Source organism: Dipodomys spectabilis, unplaced genomic scaffold, assembly GCF_019054845.1.
Source record: "Dipodomys spectabilis isolate Male_0828 unplaced genomic scaffold, ASM1905484v1 ptg000011l, whole genome shotgun sequence".
Lineage (NCBI taxonomy): Eukaryota > Metazoa > Chordata > Mammalia > Rodentia > Heteromyidae > Dipodomys > Dipodomys spectabilis.
Window position 1 is genome coordinate 24,705 of NW_024870688.1, and position 19,044 is coordinate 43,748.

The window sequence follows — 19,044 nt, forward strand, 5'->3', positions numbered from 1 at the left end:
TCTACACCTGCCCCCTTGTCACTCTTAGCAATCTGTCCTCCAGCTACATAAAGGATTGCGAGGAGAGGAAACGTGTGATTCACTTCAGAGTTCACCAGAAGACCATGAAGAATGGAAAATAGAGGATTAGAGACAAGGTTAGAAATACTAACCTTTACCTTGCTCATGTAATTGTAACCCTTCTGTACCGTATTTTCACAATAAAAAAAAAGAAATAGAAATACTAACCTTGTATTTCCCTACTTACTACTTTTTGCCTCCACAGCAATTTTTCTTTGTAAGTTTAGGTGTAATTGTGATAGCACTGTATCTTGACTCTTAATGATTGATCATTGATTTAAAAAAAAAGTCAAGTGGACATCCCAGAGTTGTCAGAAGGGCTGAGACTCTGTGTTGAGTTGTAAAGGAGAATCTGGTAACCTGCATGCCTTTGGCATTAAAGTGGGCAATCCTGCCATCTAGTGGACTTTGAATCAACTTCAGTTGAAAGTCTTCTGTGATTTAGGGGATTCTGTTTTAAATAACAAGGGAAGCCTGGAGTTGGCAGCTCATCCCTATAATCCTAGCTACTCAGGGAGCTGAGCTCTGAGGATCATGGTTCAAAGCTTGCCTGGGCAGGAAATCCTGAGACTCTTTATCTGTAAAGAAGCACCAGGAAACTGGAAGCAGGGATGTGGCTCAAAGTAGTAGAGGGCAACCCTGAAGAAAAAAGGCTCAGGGACAATGCCCAGGCCCTGAATTCAGGCCCCACGATAGACAAAACAAACAAAAAAGCCCCCAAAATGCCAGAATGGCCTTGAAGGAAGAATATCATACTTCTTTCATGTTTCAGCTCTACAGGGAGGAGTATGTGAACCTGGCACCCTTGCTTGCCACTGGTAAACTTTGCTCATAATTACTAACATTCATGTTCTTTGGGCACTTAAAAGACCAAAACAAAGATTATGTCTATCTTTTCTACAGATATTCCTAGTAACCAGAAAGAGTCTGCACATTACTAGTAGCAATCAGAAAATATTTGCTGAATAAACTTATGTGCTTAGGATAAGTAAATAAAAGAGATGGTAACAAGAGAGATTGCCGATGTCTCAAAGGGAGGAAAGTAAGTTTTGAAATTTTTGCTTTCTCAAACAGAGCAAACCTAGTCCCTGCAATTGCTGGGTGAACAGGGAGAAAAGAACTTTATAAAGCAGCACCATCACTCACACCAAAAGTCCTGGGCTCACCAAAAGTCCCTGTGTCAGATCTCCCAAGAGTCAGTTGTTGCCTATCTGTGACCAGCAGAGGGCAGTGCGTGCTTGCTCAAGCCAGGGCTGAGTTCATTCTGTACACTGTCATCTGACAGACTTTGTGTGCTCTTATTCCTTGGAGATGTCTTTATGGTGCTTATAACTGGGGAACAAGATTGCTTTCTAAGTATTGTATGGAAAACAAGTTGTGTTCTTGTTCTTTCTTTAAACAGTGATGCTGAGAATTGGGTTCAGTTCAATAGGGCTGACACTGACATAACACCCTGTAGTGGGAAGTCAGTTTATGAATGACTTTCAGATTGGCAAAAACATCTGTACATAGAAGGTACCAGAGGCTTCAAATAGAAAATGGAGACTAGAGGCTCAGGAGACCAGCTAGAACTTTCTTCTAGGTCCTGAGGCCTCTCTCCCAACAACACATGTACATTTCTTTGGCTGTGGATCTTTCTAGTCGTGTCTTGGCTCATTTTAGGGTCTTTGGAGTCAGGGTGGGTGAAGACCACCCCTCAGCCCCCCTGTGCCTTTCTGTTGAAGGGTTGGTCACTTGCTTTGGAATTTAAATGTAGTCAATCTGAAATTATTTATATTATTTCCAAACCAAACAACAAAATGGGTAAGTTGTGTGAGAGTTGATTTTCACAAATATTTTTTTGGAAGGGGGGTTTGGGTCTAGTCGTGGGCCTGAACTCTGGGCCTCGGCGCTGTCCCTCAGCTCTTCAGCTCAAGGATAGTGCTCTACAACTTGAGCCACAGTGCCACTTCTGGCTTTTTCCCCCCTGCTTATGTGGCGCTGAGGAATTGAACCCAGGGCCTCATGTATGCAAGGCAAGCACTCTACCACTGAGCCACCTTCCCAGCCGGTTTCACAAATATATTTTAGTGATTTTGGTGGTGGTGGTGTGGGGCTTGAACTTGAGGCCATGATGCTGTCCCTGAGCTCTTTAGCTCAAGGTTAATGCTCAACTACTTTAAGCCAGAGCTCAACTCCTAGGTATTTGGTCATTAACTAGAGAAAAGAGTCTCATGCAAGTTCCTACTAAGGCAAGATTCCATGAGCCATCAGACTCCAGTGAAGGAATACTTGTTTTTTGTTGTTGTTATTTGTTTATTTTTGTCTGCATGTACTTCCATTTACGGTAGCACCACTCACAATAAAGATAGGGAATCATTCAGGTGTACATCATTGGACCAATAAAAAGAGAGCATATACATTCAGTGGAATGTTATTCAGCCTTAAGTAAAAAATAAAATAAAATAAAATCAGGTTCACGCCTGTAATCCTATCAATTCAGGAGGCTGAGATCTGAAGATCAAAGTTCAAAGTCAGCCTGGGAAGAAATGTCCATGAGATTCTTTTCTCCAATTAACCTCCAGAAAACCAGAAGCAGATCTGTGGTTCAAAATGGTAGAGTGCTAGTGAGACAGTGCCCTAGACCCATGTTCAGACAAATAAAAAGAAAACAATTTCAACAATATAGATTGCACAGTAGAACACTAAGCTTCAAGAAATAATGCAGAGCCGGGTGCTGGTAGCACATGCCTATAATACTAACTACTCAGGAGTCTGAGATCATGGGCAGGAAAGCCCTTGAGACTCTTTTTTTTTTTTTTTTGTCGGTTGTGGGACTTGAATTCTGGGTCTGGGCGGGTTCCAAGGAAAGGTAAGTGTGGCACTAGCCTGTTCCCCACCCTCCCTCAGCCCGGGAGACAATCAGACACAGCGGGGAACCAAATCCAGCAGGTAGAAAACTGATATATTAACAGAGAGCAGCCCTTTTTAAAGCCAAAAAGGGCGGGTGGCATGGCAAGAGAGGAAAAGGAATGAATCACTGTCAAGGTCACACCCTATCATGCACCTAAGCCTTCACGGGCTGGTTAGGCACTGATCTGAAGGCAAATTGGTCTCTGCCCACTCAACTCCCTCTCATCACCATCTTTGCTGCCCATGTGCTCTACAGTAAATTGGGCTCTGCCCACTCAACTCCCTCTCAGCTCCATCTTTGCTGCCCATGTGCTCTGCAAAGGATCATGGTTTAAAACCAGTCTGGGCAGGAAACTCTGTGAAACTATCTCCAATAAACCATTAGAAAACTGGAAGTGGTGCTGTATCTCAAGTGGTAGAGCACTAGCCTTGAGCTGAAGGGCTGAAGGAAAGCACTTAGGCCCAGAGTTCAAGCCCCACGACTGACCAAAATAAATAAATAAAAAATAAATGAATAAATAAATAAAGCAGAGACTATACTTAAGTGTGCATATGATAATTTCTAACTATAATACTCTCATGAAATAGGGTTTTACAGAAACATCTGATTGCTTTGCCAAAGCAAAGGATAAATGATTTAAATAAGCTACCTAACATCTCAGAATGAAAATGCTACTGGGTTTAGATTAACTTCATATACCCAGTACTGAGGAAATAAGTTTCAGAAATGGCAGAGGCAAAGTATTATAAAAATCACTTTATCATGAGGTACAACCAGGCTGCCTAGATTAACCTTGCAGGAAAAAAGGGATGAATGAAAAACAACTAAGGCTTCTAAAATGAGCCAGTTGGTGGTGCTTTATGCTTGTAATCCTCAGAAGCCTGAAAGCAGAGGGTCTGGATTCAAAGCCTGCCCAGGAAGAAAACCTTTCTCTCTGCAACCAGCAGATAGGAAACATCAGCTCTGTGCCCACAGCCCAGCTGGATGCCTTCTTCCCACAGAGCTCCAGACAACCAAGACCCGCCCATCTGAAATATTGTCAAATATATTAAAATATTATCTCCTGTTTGGGAGATAATATTTGAAAGATATATGAAAAATATTTCACTGACTTCTAAAGAAAGAGTGAAAGAGGAAATATGTACTCACTAAAGGGTAAGTTACCTACCAAAATGATATTAATATGGCTAGATGCCCATTTGGAAACTTATCCACTCAGCCATCTTTCCTCACATCTTGTCAGTTAGCCTGAACTGTCAGATTTTTGGATGCAAGGGATGTGTATGAGTATGTAGGTTGTAAAAGTAATAATGAAAAGCTAGACACTGGAGGCTCAGGCCTGTAATCCTAGCTACTCAGAAGGCTGAGATCTTAGCATCCCAGTTCAAAGCCAACCCATGCAAAAAGACCCTTACCTCCAATTAACCAGCAAAAGACAGAAAGCTGAGCTATGGTTCAAAAGGCAGACTACCAGCCTTGCAACAACAACAAAAGTTAAAGGACACTAACCAGGGCCTGAATCCAAGCCCCAGTAGTGGCTCTCACACACAAAAAATAACCATGATACCACCACAGGATGTGCATATCTTAGGGAAGGATGCAGATGGATGGGATGATGACTGTATTGTAGCCCAGTCTGTGAAAAACCCTAGGTGAAATCTTTCCTCAATACATCTTCATTTCCCTCTACACATTTAAAATGACACACACACACACACACATACACACTTACATGGTTATGTTTTTCTATATAATTATGTAAAATACATATCATACACACTTGCTTCAGAATTTTGTCCATTTTTTGGTTTTATAGGTAGTACAATATATCCAGGGTTTGGCTCATACTTGTAATTTCAGCTGCTCATGAAGATGGGATCTGAAGATCACAGTTTGATGCCAACCCAAGGAAAGAAATCCTCAAGATTCTTATTTCAATTAAGTAGCAAAAAGCCAGAAGTGGAAATGTGACTTAAATGGCACAATGACTTCATTGAGCAAAATAATCTAAGCAAGATTCCAGACCTCTGTTCAAACCTATGTACTGGCCCACTAGCATACCAAAAGCCAAAATCCCCAAAAGACCAAACCAAAAACATGTTAAAATATTTTATAACTTTTGAAGCAAAATCCAATGAGGCAATGTAGTTTGTTGAAGATTTGGTGGTAAAATGTTGAAAAACCCCAAATTCCACATGTGTTTAAATGATGCAACACACAAGCAAACAAGTAAAAATTTCCCAATAAAGAATGTTCCTTAGTATTCAGTGGGACCCTTGACAAAGATTTTTTTCTATACTTTTCAAAAAATCAGTTAATTTTCAGTAGTATAAATCTTTATTGTAAGTTATAGAAGTTTTTTAAAGTTCCAAAGTGAATTGAATGTAAAACAAAAAGCACTTAATATTACCAGTTTCTATGCCTCTGGTAGAAAACCTGTAATACTGTGGCCTTTATGAAGGAGGAGAGGGAAGACTGGTCATGAAATGTTGGGAAGAAGAGTTTCCAATTGACTGTTTGAAACCCACTCTTCTGCCCCCCACCACAACAGGCAATGGCTTGAACTCCGGGATTAGGTGCTGTCCTTGAGCTTCTTCTGCTCAAAGCTAGCATTCTACCACCTGAGCCATGGCACCACTGCTAGCCTTTTCTGAGAAGTTTGTTAGAGTTGAGAGACTTGTGAACTTTTATGTTTGGGATTGGCTTCACATCTGAGTCTCCTGAGTAGCTAGAATTATAGTTGTGAGCTTCCCATGCCTGGCTTACATTCCACACTACTGAACACATAAAATTCAAGTAGGAGGCTAAGATCTGGAGAATGGTGATTCAAAGCCAGGCCAAGCAGAAAAGTCTGCAACTCCATCTTCAACAAGCAAAGAGCTGGACTTGAGCAGTGGTTCAAGTAAGGTGAGTATGAGACCCTGAGTTCAAATACCATTATGGGCAAAAACAAAACAAAATAAAGCAATGACCCAAATTAAAATAATAAAATTTCCCAGTACCAATATAATGGTCATTAAATAACAGTTTGAAAAGTAGAAAACAAGTACACCCCTCCATAAATCCACATATAAAAATATTCCAGCCAGGTACTGGTGGCTCAAGCCTGCAATCCTAGCTACTCAGAAGGTTGAGATCTGAGGATCATGGTTCAAAGCCAGCCCAGGCAGGAAAGTCCCTGAGACTCTTACCTCAATAAACTACTCAGAAAACCGGAAGTGGCACTGTGGCTCAAGTGGTAGAGTGCTAGCCTTGAGCTGAAGAGTGAGGGAGAGTGCCTAGGCCCAGAGTTAAAGTCCCATGACTGACAAAACAAAAAACAAGAAACAAAAAAAAACTTCCACAAAATATTTGAAATGAGTGCATTTTTAATAAGGAAACAACATTTTTCTTTCCTTTTTTTTCTTGCAACAGCAAAAGATATGGTTTATTGTACACGTGTCACACTCGGCCACAACTATGAACAGAACTAGTCCAGAATGTCACAGGTCTGGGGCACGGGACCATTAGGGGATGCTTGGTTATGAGCAAGGTGTGTCTTTCAGAGATGATCTTGGCAATGAAAGTTCTGGATCCACTGGGAAATCACAGCGGCATGTAGTCCAACATCTCAGCATCCCAGCCTATGGCATTCCTTATTCCTCCTGCTCCTCTGGCCTCGACTGGTGCACAAGCTGGTTTACTTGGACCTCTGCCTTATCATTCTTCTTTTGCACTTCAGCCTGCGCATTAGCTTCTTCCTCTACTTGGCTCTCATGGTGCAGTTTTTTCTAGGAAGATGGCGCTAAGGCCAAGAGCAAGAAACAACATTTTTCTACCTAAAGATGTCTGTGGGGAGAACAGTGGAAGAAATAGATTTATTCCCAGATATTTAGACCAACATGCCAATTCTGACATATCTTTGATGATAGAGATTGGATTTAGAATGATAAAAATAAACCAAAGGACTACATCCCAAAGTATTGGACACGGCTAACAAAGCAGAGTAGGGCATCAGGGTATAGGGTAAGAGCTATATAGAAAAGCTAGTTGATCCTACAATGAAAAGTGTTACCAGGTCTAGCAATTCAAGTTCGCCATACCAAGTAGATTTTGGAAAATAGTCTGCTACTTATTATATTAAAGAAAAATTTAAAATTGTAGGCTCTTCAACTTTATATCAGAGAACCAAAACTTTGCTCAGGGGACATGGTACTTAATATTTGGATCATCAAGTGCCAATTGCAAATTTAATTATACAAATAATAACTCTACTAATAGAGAATGTTAATTGTGTTTGATATAGAGTCACAATCTTAAAGAAAACAAACATAAAAAAACACCATCTGCTGATCAAAACAATGAAGTATATCTTGGGCAGCCATATGGTGAAATAGTAGCATTTTGATAAACCTAAAATATATAAAGCTTTATTTATCCAAGTTACAGGTCCAACAGCCACCATTTAGGATAGAGGATCAGAAATGCCTGCAAACCAGGCCTTTTTGCCACTTCAATTTTCTCACTTCAACATAGGGCAAGAGGTGTGATTCTAGAAGGTACAGAACTTGCCTGGAAAGCACAGGGCTGAGTCCCAACCCAAGGATCACCACTGAAAAACTTTCTTTCTACTTTCTTTCTCTCTTTTAGATTAAGTATAAATAATTTACACTGTCTCTTTATGTTGTCTGCTATATTTATTTATTCATTTCAAGTCATTATCACCAGATACTGTAAATATATAAAATTGCTATTTTACTAAATAACAGGTTTTTTTTTTCTCTTGAACTTGGATTCATTGTGGAAAAGTAGTGATGGATTGTTCTGTGAGAAATCTAAGATCTTGTACTCTAGCTTAAGTGACTTTAAGACCCTAATAACTGTCATAATTCTTTCTAAGCATTATTTGTCTTCTTTAAGAAGACAAAAAATAAAAAACAGGAATGAGCTCTAGGAAAGATAGTGAGACTTGGAAGTTTCCACTGGAGTGGCAATTCCCAAGACCATCATTTATAAGGAACAATGGTTTCTTATAGATGGAGTTGAAGATGTAAAACTGCTAAGACTTTTCCCACGGAAGAGACTATTCTTATTACACCTCTTTCCATGTCTTCCAACTGCCACAGTTCATTCACTTTTTTAAAACAAACTTTAATATTTCCACTTCATTCACCCAGATGTCCTTTTAACACTTCAAAGGCTATCTTTTTTTGAGAAATAATAAAATTTTCAAAAACACAAAAAAATGCCAAAAAGTTAAGAAGTTTGGAGATCAAGCAGATGAAAGGGAAAATTTGAATAAGGAGAGAGTTTAGTGTCCTAGCCATGAAAAAATCCTCTAAGAGTTAGTGAGTGAACACATGACTGCACATATCCACAGAATTGAAGCCACATGATGATTCTGGCTCCTGGTCCTCCTCTTTGCCTTCCTGGTCTGACACACCATTCTCTGTGGGTGCTGAGCTCTTCTTTAGGCTTTCTTCATTCCCCTCAAGAAACTCCTGTCTTATAGGCTTGCGCAAGATAGGCTTTTTCTTCTTTTTGACATTTGATTTAGGTTGAGAAAGCTATTTTTTTCTCCAATTCAATGCTGTTTGCCTATAAAAATCACAATAAGAAAAACCCAACTAAGACAAGCATCCTTGGTTAAAGGCATTCTAGGTTGTAATCTCTAAACTCTTACGACCTACTTTACTGTTGGCTTTGACCGTCTTTTGTCTTCCTTCTCAATCAAACTCCCCCCACCCCCACTCCTGGGGCTTGAACTCAGGGCTTAGAATCTGTTCTTGTTTGCTTTTTTCCCCTCAAGGTTAGTGATTTTTCACTTGAGCTGGAGCTCCACTTCAGCTTTTTGGTGATTAATTGGAGATAACTGAACCATGATGGTCAGATCTCAGCATTCTGAGTAGTTAGGATAACTCAATGAATTTTTAGGAAGAGGCATCATGATGTTACAGAATTTCATTAAGTCATAAATATGATGATACCCAATACCCTTGAACAAGGACATTCTCAACTTCACCCCAGCATAACCATTGAAGTCAGGGATTTTAAACACTTATACATTACTACTGCTCATACTCCCCTCAGACTTCAGGATCACACATCGCATTTGACTATCAAGCCTCACTGGTTACCTGGAACTCCCAACAACAGTTTCTGCTTTCCTTTTACTTGGAGAACTGAAACTTGAAGATTAGGATTTACTTAGTTCAATTTTAATTTGAGTCTCCTTGATGTTTTTCTTTAATTTTTGTTAATCAGTTTTTAACTTGAAGTGATACTCTGCTAAGATCAAGGCAACCTAAGAAGTAGCATGTCATTTTTAATTGTCTCTTTGCTTGGTTTACTTTAATCAAGGGATTAAGAAAGCTATTGTAAGGTTTTTGGTGGGGGTAGCATTGTGAGGAGAAGGGCAAATGGACAAATGTGGTCGAAGTACTTTATGTGGGCATACAAAAGTAAACAATGAAGGTGGGGGAAAGTGGCTCACAACTTTAATCCTATCTACTCAGGAGGTTGAAAGCAGGAAAAATCAGTGTCTTATCTCCAATAAACTACCAAAAGAAAGGAAATGGGGTGTAGCTCGTGTGGTAGCATGCTATGATTAAGCAAAAGAAGCACAGATATGGTACTCAGGCCCCAAGTTCAAGACCTAGAATAAGCACAAAACAAACTAAGAAAACTTGCTGAAATTGCTTTAAGAAGGATCTATGACAAAAAAATGGTTAGGGTAGATTTGATTTGGGAACATTTGATATCTGTCACAGTATATGCGAATAGATGCACTATGGGTTGCTCCTGAAATATTATTCCTTGTTCCATTATGAGCTATTTGGATTCACTATTTCAGTGTGAAGTGATATTTCTTGAGAGAAAATTGTCAGTTTGGAGCCCAGCACTGCTATATCATGCCTATAACCTTAGCTGCTCAGGAGGTGAAGATCTGAGGACCAATGTTTAAAGCCAGCCCATGAAAGAAAGTCCATGAGACTCATCTCCAAAACCTACTAAAACTCTCCTGGAAGTGGTGCTGTGACTCAAGTGGCACAGCACTAGTCTTGAGCAAAATTAGCTCAGAGACAGCACCCAAGCCCTCAGTTGTAACCCCAGGATCAGCATATACACAGAAAAATTTTAGTATGACTTCTGAATGAGGTTTTGTACCATTTTTCCATGAGTTCATTTTCAGACAGCACTATGTCCTGTGGAAGGCTTATGTGTTCTGGCATACACAGCATTTCTATTAGATGATATGTAATAGGCATCTACACAAAATTCCCTCACTCAATTTGTATTCTTCAGTTAACAATCTATTATGGGAAAGAATTGAATTTCCCCATTTATTTAAGTGCTCAATGAATTTAACAGGATAAATTTGTTGATTCCTATTTAAGTTATATTCAATTTCTATTAACTTACTCTTTTAAAGTTCTTATTCTTAGTTTATGTATGTATGTATGTATGTATTTTGTCTGCCATGGTGCCCAAAAAAAGGGCCTGGGAGCTGTCCCTCAGCTTTTCAGCTCAAGGCTAGCGCTCTACCACTTGAACCACACTACCACTTTTGGCTTTTTCTGCTTATGTGGTTCTGAGGAATTGAACCCAGGGCCTCATGCATGCAAAGCAAGCACTCTCCCACTCAGACACCTTCCCAGCCCCTCTTTGTTTAGTTTTAAAGTGCCTTTAATGACCTTTATTATTATAAGATGATATAATTCTATAACTATATCTAGTTTTTTTTACTAGGTTGATGATTTCCCATAGATTCACAGCCATCAAAAGATACGAAGTATTTCCTTCACCCTTAAAAGAACAGCCAACTTCTGTTTCCTCAGAAGTTGCACAGAGGTTCTTCCTGCAGAGTATCCCATACTTGTATCTAACACCATGTGACAGAACAGACAATAAAAATGTCTTGTTATTCTGTTATCCTCAGAAAATAAAATGCTATTCAAAATAGCTTTGGACCTTTGTTTCCTCATGTTATTTATAATTTAAGGGAGCTCAATGCCAGACATTACTATTTTCTCTAGTTGTATGTTACAGGATCTACATTCATTCCCATGGAATGTTTTATTTTTGTTGGGTGTGATGGTCCTTGTACTGAAAGACCCCCGAAGACTTGGGGTGTCCTTCAATCAGAAGAGACCCTTCCCCAAGGAACAACGAGACCACTTGTGCGGATGCAATCAGCAAGAGGTTTATTCGGGCATGCCTCGGCTCCCAGGTGCACTTAACCACGAGATCCACAAGGTTCGAGTCAAGTGTCTGAGAACCGGTTACACGGGTACCCGGGGCGACAAAGTCTATCGGGAGACTTGTGCGCCGAGTGCTTGAAAGCACCCTCTTTTTATGGACAGCAGAAGCGAGGTTACAGAAGCGAGATGCGTGGTTACAGGGGGATGATTGGTTAATTTCAAATTACGCTCAGGGTGAGGATTGGTCAGGTTAAGCTAGCCAGATGGGGTAGGTGGGGTTGGGGGGAAAGCTGACGTGTCGGTACTTGCCCGGACAAGTCTGTGCGGGTCGTTATGCACCGAAACTGTTTGTTCCCTAATTTTGACAAGTGATTTATTACATCCTGCCCTACCCTGCCATTAGGGTTAAGTTTTACAGGAAGGGACAGGTGGGTCGGCTATTTTCTAGGAATGTCTGGCTTTAAGGCATGTACTAGGGTCAGGCTAGGGTCTGCAGGCGGTGACTCAGAGGCTCGAGGTTTCGTTTCCTGGTTAGCGGCCTGCACTTATCCTGCCCCACCACCCCCTTAGGTATGCAGGGTAAGGGGCAGCAACTTTCTTGGGGTACCTAGTGGGCAAGCACGGGCTGGGGTCTTTCATCCCCCCATTTTCTTTTTGTATGAATGAAATCCTTCATTCAACTGGAGATTCCTCCGTCAATTTAAGTTGGTGGTATTGTTGGGTTAATACTAGGGCCTGTATGACCGACAGGCGGTCCTTTATAAATTGTATCAGGCGATTGATGATGCAGGGGCCCACAGTAAGGATTAACATGAGGAGTATTAATGGTCCCATTAATGAGGATATCAGGGTGGTAAACCACGGAGACTTATTCCACAACCCTTCATACCAAGTTTGTTGAGACTCAAATTCTCGCTGTCTATTGTTTAGTCTTTTTTTAAGTTTATCTAGGGACTTGATTATTACTCCTGTCTTATTGACATAAAAACAACATTCTTCTCTTAAGGCTACACATAAGCCCCCTTCCTTTAAGAACAGTAAGTCCAATCCCCTTCGATTTTGAAGGACCACTTCAGCTAAGGAGTTTACCGAATCCGTCAGTGTTTGGACGGTGTTTGCCAAAGTTTTTAAGTCGTTATTCATGGCTTGTTGGAGGTCTGAATAGTAATCCACTCTTGTCAGGGCGGTGGTTCCTGTGGCAATCCCAGCCGATATCCCTCCTATACCTAGAAGGACAGCCAATGTAATAGACACGAGCTCCCTTTTGTTTCTCTGAGTTGGTCGGTCAAAGTATTGGAGGACAGCGCTGTCAGGATGGTAAGTGATGCGAGGCCAAATCTGTACTAATACACAATAATCCTTACTTTGATTAAAAATAGCTGCCGACACACAGGGGGTTAGGCCTGTATTGCAAGCCCAATAGAGCCCAGTTTGGGGAACCAAGTAATGGGATCTAGGGGATACAGCCTGGTTATTATTGCACAGTCTTTGATGGGAAGGGGGGATATTACCTAAACACGTCCCGCTCTTAGATACTTCTGGGAGAGTTAGCTGGTGGGAAGGCAGTGAATTACAGATGGAAGGGGGGTTGGGGTGGATGGAAAAATTGGCTTTTACAGCAATGCCTTCATAGTATGGAGGATTGGAGACCAGGCATAGCCAACAGCTCTCGGTGCGACTGGGATCAGAATAATTTAAAGCAGTATATGCTCCCTTTACAAGGTCAATGAGTCTTTCCCCTGCCTCTGATGCGGCCAGGACCGGCATTGAGGCGGATAGGTAGGGGGAACTGGTCGCAGAAGGGGGTGGAACGGGGGCACTGAGCAAGGGGGTTTGCGGAGGATTTCTAGCAGTGAGGACCCTGGGTTTTGATAAAACTGGGTTGGGCCCGATTGGCAGGATGGGTGTTATTGTTTGCCTGCGTAGCCTGATTTGGAATGTCACCCCATAGGGCCCCGATCCAATTGTATGCCATCTAATTCCCCACTGTCTGCCTGCCATCCATAGGGCAGGAAGTAAAGCTCTTCCTCTGTCTGTAAAGGATACTTTTAAAGGCAGGCACGTACTTTTGAAGTAGCATGAAGTACCCCAGGGCCGTCCCTTTTTTACATTAATTAGGTCCCAAGTGGAACTTGGGTTCCAATATGCGTCACCCGTGGTCTCACAACCCCAAGAGGCACAAAAGTAGTCACTCTCCTGTCCACACTGGTTAGATGCTGCTCTACCTTCTCGAGGGCAAACATAAAAATCAACCTTGGCTAAACTCGTCCTTTTGTCAGGAGAACAGCATCCTGCATTAAAGCCCCCCATATTGGGTATGCCCGAGCAGTCTTTTACCGGGAGTTTATCAAAGGTGAAACCGGGCAGGTCCCAGGGGCGGGGCGATCCGGCTACTAATTGGCAAACATCTGGGGTTAGATCTGGCCACCAAGCTCCCCACGGATGGCGGTCGGAGCTGATCTGCCAGACTACATCCGCTGTGCCAGACAAAATCTGCCAGGTTTGTCGCACGGGCTGGTGGGGATTGGGAGAAGCAACACTCAAGAGGGATAGGAATAGCAAGTAAGCAAGGGAAGTAAAGGAAATCATATTCGCGTAAGTCTTATCTTTAAAGGATTTTGAGTGCGCTGCACTTTCCAGTCCGGGTTTGTTGAGGTCTCTTCCGGGGTCCGGGCGGCCTTGATGTGGGACGCGTGGATCCAGGCGGCGATCCCGTCTACCTTTACGGCTGTAGGAGTGGTGAGGAGAACGATGTATGGTCCTTTCCACCGTGGTTCCAAGTTTTTGGTCTGATGGCGTCGGACCCACACAGAATCTCCTATCTGGAAACGATGAGGCACGACAGGGTCGTTTTGTTGATCCTGGTACACTGCCGCAAGAGGCCTCCAGACTTCACGCTGAACAATCTGAAGTGCCTGCAAGTGAGCTTGTAAAGAAGGGCTATTAGCATAGTCAGATATATGAGGGTCAAGAAAATTGACAGCCGGCGGGGGAGCTCCGTACAAGATTTCAAAAGGGGTGAGGCCATGTGGGCCAGGGGTATTGCGAGCGCGGTAAAGGGCAAGGGGCAGGAGGAACACCCAGTCCTTTGAGCCAGTTGCAAGTGTTAATTTGGTTAAAGTCTCCTTAATCGTTCTATTCATTCTTTCTACCTGCCCTGAGCTCTGGGGTCTGTAAGCACAGTGCAATTTCCAATCAATCCCCAACAGTTTGGCCACCAACTGACTTACCTGGGAGACGAACGCAGGCCCATTATCAGTCCCTAATACCTGTGGCATACCATATCGGGGAAAAATTTCTTCCATCAGCTTCTTTGTTACCACTCTGGAGGTTTCATGTTTGGTAGGGAAAGCCTCTACCCAGCCTGAGAAGGTGTCCACAAATACTAGGAGATATCTGTAACCATACTGTCCAGGCTTAATCTCCGTGAAGTCGATTTCCCAGTGAGTCCCAGGTCGCTGTCCTCGTACCCGCACTCCTGGCCCTATTTTGGTCTTTCCAGCGTTGACACGGGCACATATTGTGCATTGATCTGTCACTGCTTGTAGGCTGTCCTCTTTTCCCAGAAGATGCATTAGCCCTTCCTCACGCTCAAGGAGGGTCTTCATTTTCCGGTTGCTAAGATGGGTTAGTTTGTGGAGGCGGTCTATCATTTGACGGGTCCACTTTCTTGGCCAAACAGTCTTCCCATCGTTAGTCCAAGCCCCTCTCTCAGGGTCAAAGGTGGCCCCCATTTTCTTTAGATCGTTCATGTCCTCTGGACTGTAGGGGAGCGGACTGAGTCTCTTTGTTTGTGGCTTGGTTGTCATGGGGAGGAGGACCGGGGTGGTTGGAGTCCCGGCTAGCGCTGCCTCCCGGGCCGCCCTGTCAGCCAGTCGATTGCCTCTCGCTTCCGGGGTCTGTCCTTTTTGGTGTCCCGGACAGTGTATAATGCTCAGTTTTTGGGGCAAGAACAAGGCCTCCAATAGGGCCAGAATTTCCGGCTTGTTCTTAATTTCCTTGCCCTCTGAGGTCAGTAAGCCCCGCCTGCGATAGATTTCTCCATGCACATGGGCCGTAGCAAAAGCGTAGCGACTATCGGTGTAGACGTTAAGTCTCTTGTCTTTTGCCATTTTGAGTGCATGGGTCAGGGCGATCAGCTCGGCACGCTGTGCTGACGTCCCAGGCGGAAGTCCCTCCGCCCAAACTACCTCAGTCTCGGTGGTGACAGCAGCTCCGGCCTTCCTCTCACCATGGTCCAAGAAGCTGCTCCCATCTGTATACCAAGTGAAATCAGCATCCCGGAGGGGCTGGTCGGTCAAGTCCGGTCGAGTTCCATGTACTTCGGCCAGGATCTGCAAGCAGTCATGGGGCTCCGCCTCCCCCGGTTGTGGCAGCAGGGTAGCGGGGTTCAGAGTTACTACAGGCCCGAACTGTATTCTGTCTTTATCTAGGAGCATGGCTTGGTAGTGGGTCATGCGGGCGTTAGAGAGCCATCGGTCTGGTGGTTGTTTGACCAGGGCCTCTACGGCATGTGGGGCCAGGATGACAAGTGGCTGGCCTAGGGTAAGCTTACCCGAGTCTTTTACCAGGACTGCAATCGCCGCGACCATCCGCAGGCACGGGGGCCATCCGGAAGCAACCGGATCCAGCTTTTTGGAGAGATAGGCCACAGGACGTCTCCAAGGCCCCAGCTTCTGGGTCAGGACTCCTTTTGCATATCCTTGCTTTTCATCTACAAACAGCTCAAAAGGTTTGGTTAGATCTGGCAACCCCAAAGCCGGGGAGTGTAAGAGCGCCTCCTTAATGTTTTGGAAGGCTTTTTGTTGGATCTCTTCCCAGACAAATAGCGTCCCTGGTTTTGTTAACGGGTACAGAGGGGCGGCTATCTCCGCGAAGCTGGGAATCCACAGTCGGCAGAATCCAGCTGTTCCTAGAAACTCCCGCAACTGTCTTGGACTCTGGGGTGGGGCAATATCCATAATTGCCCGTTTGCGAGACTCTGTCAGCCACCTCTGCCCGTCCTTGATCTGATATCCTAGATACGTTACTTGTTTCTGACAAATTTGCGCCTTTTTGGCGGAGGCCCTGTAGCCGATGGCACCCAGGGCCTGCAGGAGATCTTCAGTCCCTGAGTTGCAGTCCTCCTGTGTCTGGGCTGCCAGCAGGAGATCATCTACGTACTGGAGCAATATTAACGTGGGATGTTGAATTCTAAAGTCGGCTAGGTCCCGATGTAATGCCTCATCAAACAGTGTGGGGCTGTTCTTAAACCCCTGGGGCAGTCTAGTCCAAGTCAATTGCCCCGACACTCCCAGCTCTGGATCCTTCCATTCAAAGGCAAAAATAGGCTGGCTATTGGGATGGATTCGTAAGCAGAAAAACGCGTCCTTCAAGTCCAAGACAGTATACCAGATATGAGTGGGGGGCAAACTGCTCAGTAGGTTGTATGGATTAGGGACCGTGGGGTGAATGTCCTCAACCCGCTTATTTACTTCTCTCAAGTCCTGTACTGGTCTATAATCTTGAGTTCCCGGCTTTTTGACCGGGAGGAGTGGAGTATTCCAGGGAGACTGGCAGGGGGTTAGTATTCCTTGATCTAACAGTCTCTTTATGTGAGGACGAATTCCCCGACAGGCCTCTTGGGACAGCGGGTATTGTTTTATAGACACAGGGGAGGCAGCGGCCTTTAGTTGGATAACTAAAGGAGCCTGGTGGACGGCTAAGCCTATGCCTCCCGTCTCCGCCCACGCATGCGGGAACTTTCGCACCCAAGGTCGTATGTGGGCGTCCTCTTTGTCCTGTTCTTGTTCATACAACCTGTACTCGTCCTCTATTCCGAGGGTCAGTACATGCAATGGCTGTCCCTTGGGTCCAGTAATGCGTGCCCCTGTCTCCTCAAAATGAATTTGTGCCTTTAATTTGGTTAACAAGTCTCTTCCCAGTAGAGGGTAAGGGCAGTCGGGAACATGCAAGAAGGAATGTGTTACCTTACCGGTGGCCAGTTGCACTCTTCGATCGGTGGTCCACCGATACCGCTTCCCTCCAGTGGCTCCTTGCACCCAGGCTGATCGGTCACTCAGGGGTCCGGGGGTCGTGGTCAATACCGAGTGTTGGGCCCCCGTATCCACCAGGAAGGTGACGGGTTGCCCCCCAACTTCCAGAGTTATCCTAGGCTCAGGGGGGGGCTCCTGGCCTGGACCCCCCTAATCGTCTAGGGTTAGCAAGGATGTCTGGGGTCTTGGTCTCCGATGTCCCCAGGGTTTTTTTGGACAGTCTCTCATCCAGTGTCCTTTTTCCTTACAGTATGCACACTGGTCTTTTTCCAATGGGTGGCCCGGTCTGTCTCCCCTCTGTTTTCCCTGCTCCTGTCGCTGCCCTGATACTATGGTGGCCAATAGCTTACTCATCTCCTTTGTTCTTTTGCGATCACGTACGCTTTCTCTCTCTTCAGCTTCCTTCCTCAGCCTTTCCTCTCTTTCTTCTGGAGTCTCTCTCTTATTATAAATGCGTTCGGCTTCCTTAAGCAAGTCCTGGAGGGACAATGTCTGAAGATCCTCCTGTCTCTCTAGCTTCTTTCTGATATCAGGAGCCGATTGCCAAATAAAAGACATAGCAACATTCGTAGCCTGCCCTGGATCCTCAGGGTCGTAAGGAGTGTAAATGCGATACGCCTCCTTAAGACGCTCAAGAAAAGCCGAAGGCGACTCCTCTACCCTCTGAACTACTTGCTTTACCTGAGCCAAATTGGTGGGCCGCCGGGCGGCCCCTTGGAGACCCACTATCAGCAACTGGCGGTAAAGGCGTAGGTGGTTCCTACCTGCATCCGTATTGAAGTCCCAATTGGGCCGTTCCAAAGGAAAAGCAGCGTCTATCTCATTTGGCAGTTGAGTGGGACGCCCGTGGTCCCCAGGGACGTTCTTTCTCACTTTGAGGAAAACACGCTGTTTTTCCTCGGTAGTCAACAGCACCTGTAATATTTGCTGGCAATCGTCCCAAGTTGGTTGATGAGTCACTAAGATAGATTCAATTAAAGAGGTTAGTTTTGAGGGGTCTTTACTAAAGGGAGGGTTGTTAGTTTTCCAATTATACAAGTCTGAGGCCGAAAAGGGCCAATATTGCAGCTGGCCGTTCGTCCCTGCACGCAGAGGAAACGCCTGAGAGGTGGAGATAGAGTCCGGGACCTGCTCTCGGCGTCCGCGGAGTCGACCGGCCACCGGGGATGGTGCAGGGTCGGCAGGCGGTGGAGGGGCGGCAGCCGCTGCTTCCTGAGGCTGTTGAGCATGTCCCTGATAGGGAGGCGGTTCTTCCGTCAACAAATCCAGGAGAACTTCTTCCCCTGGTGGCAGAACCTTTGGGGTGGCAGGCCTGCCTTTCTCCGGGGGCACCTGTTTTTCACTTTCTAGGGGAACAAGGGCTGGGTAAAGTGAGGAATGTGAGGGAGGTTGGGGAGCTGGAGAGGGGAGGTGAGGAGGAGGGAGTTGGGGTTGGGGAGCCAAGGACGGAAGGGGCGGGGACGGTGCAGATGGAAGGGTCAAGGGAATAGGGACTTGGGGCGCCGGGGCGGGTAGGAAGGGTCTTATCCACGGGGGAGGATCAGAAATAAGAGCCTCCCAAGTGACAATATAGGGGACCTGGTCTGGGTGTCCGTGCGGTCCCGGATCCATGACTTTGGCCTTAACCTGTAAGGCAATGGTTAGGTTAAAGGTTCCTTCTCGTGGCCATCCACAATTAAAAGTGGGCCATTCTGATGAACAAAAGGTTATCCATTTTCTTTTTTTAACTTTTACTGAAAGATTGTGAGCTGATGTTTGCACATCTTTCCAGTTCTGTAAAGTAAGGTTAAGTGGGGTCGCGACAGTTTGTCCCATTTTAAGACTTTAACGAACACAGACACGAGACAGACAACACTTAGCTTCGCTGCGCGTTTTT

The 19,044-nt window shown here is 44.6% G+C and overlaps 1 protein-coding gene across 1 annotated transcript; it reads right to left on the bottom strand.

Moving 5' to 3' along the window:
• Nucleotides 1-11,805: 11,805 nt before the first annotated feature.
• Nucleotides 11,806-18,983, bottom strand: LOC122128290. Its single transcript, XM_042702537.1, is given in 2 exon segments — nt 11,806-12,235; nt 13,723-18,983. Coding segments are annotated over 2 exon segments (5,691 nt in total).
• Nucleotides 18,984-19,044: the final 61 nt, after the last annotated feature.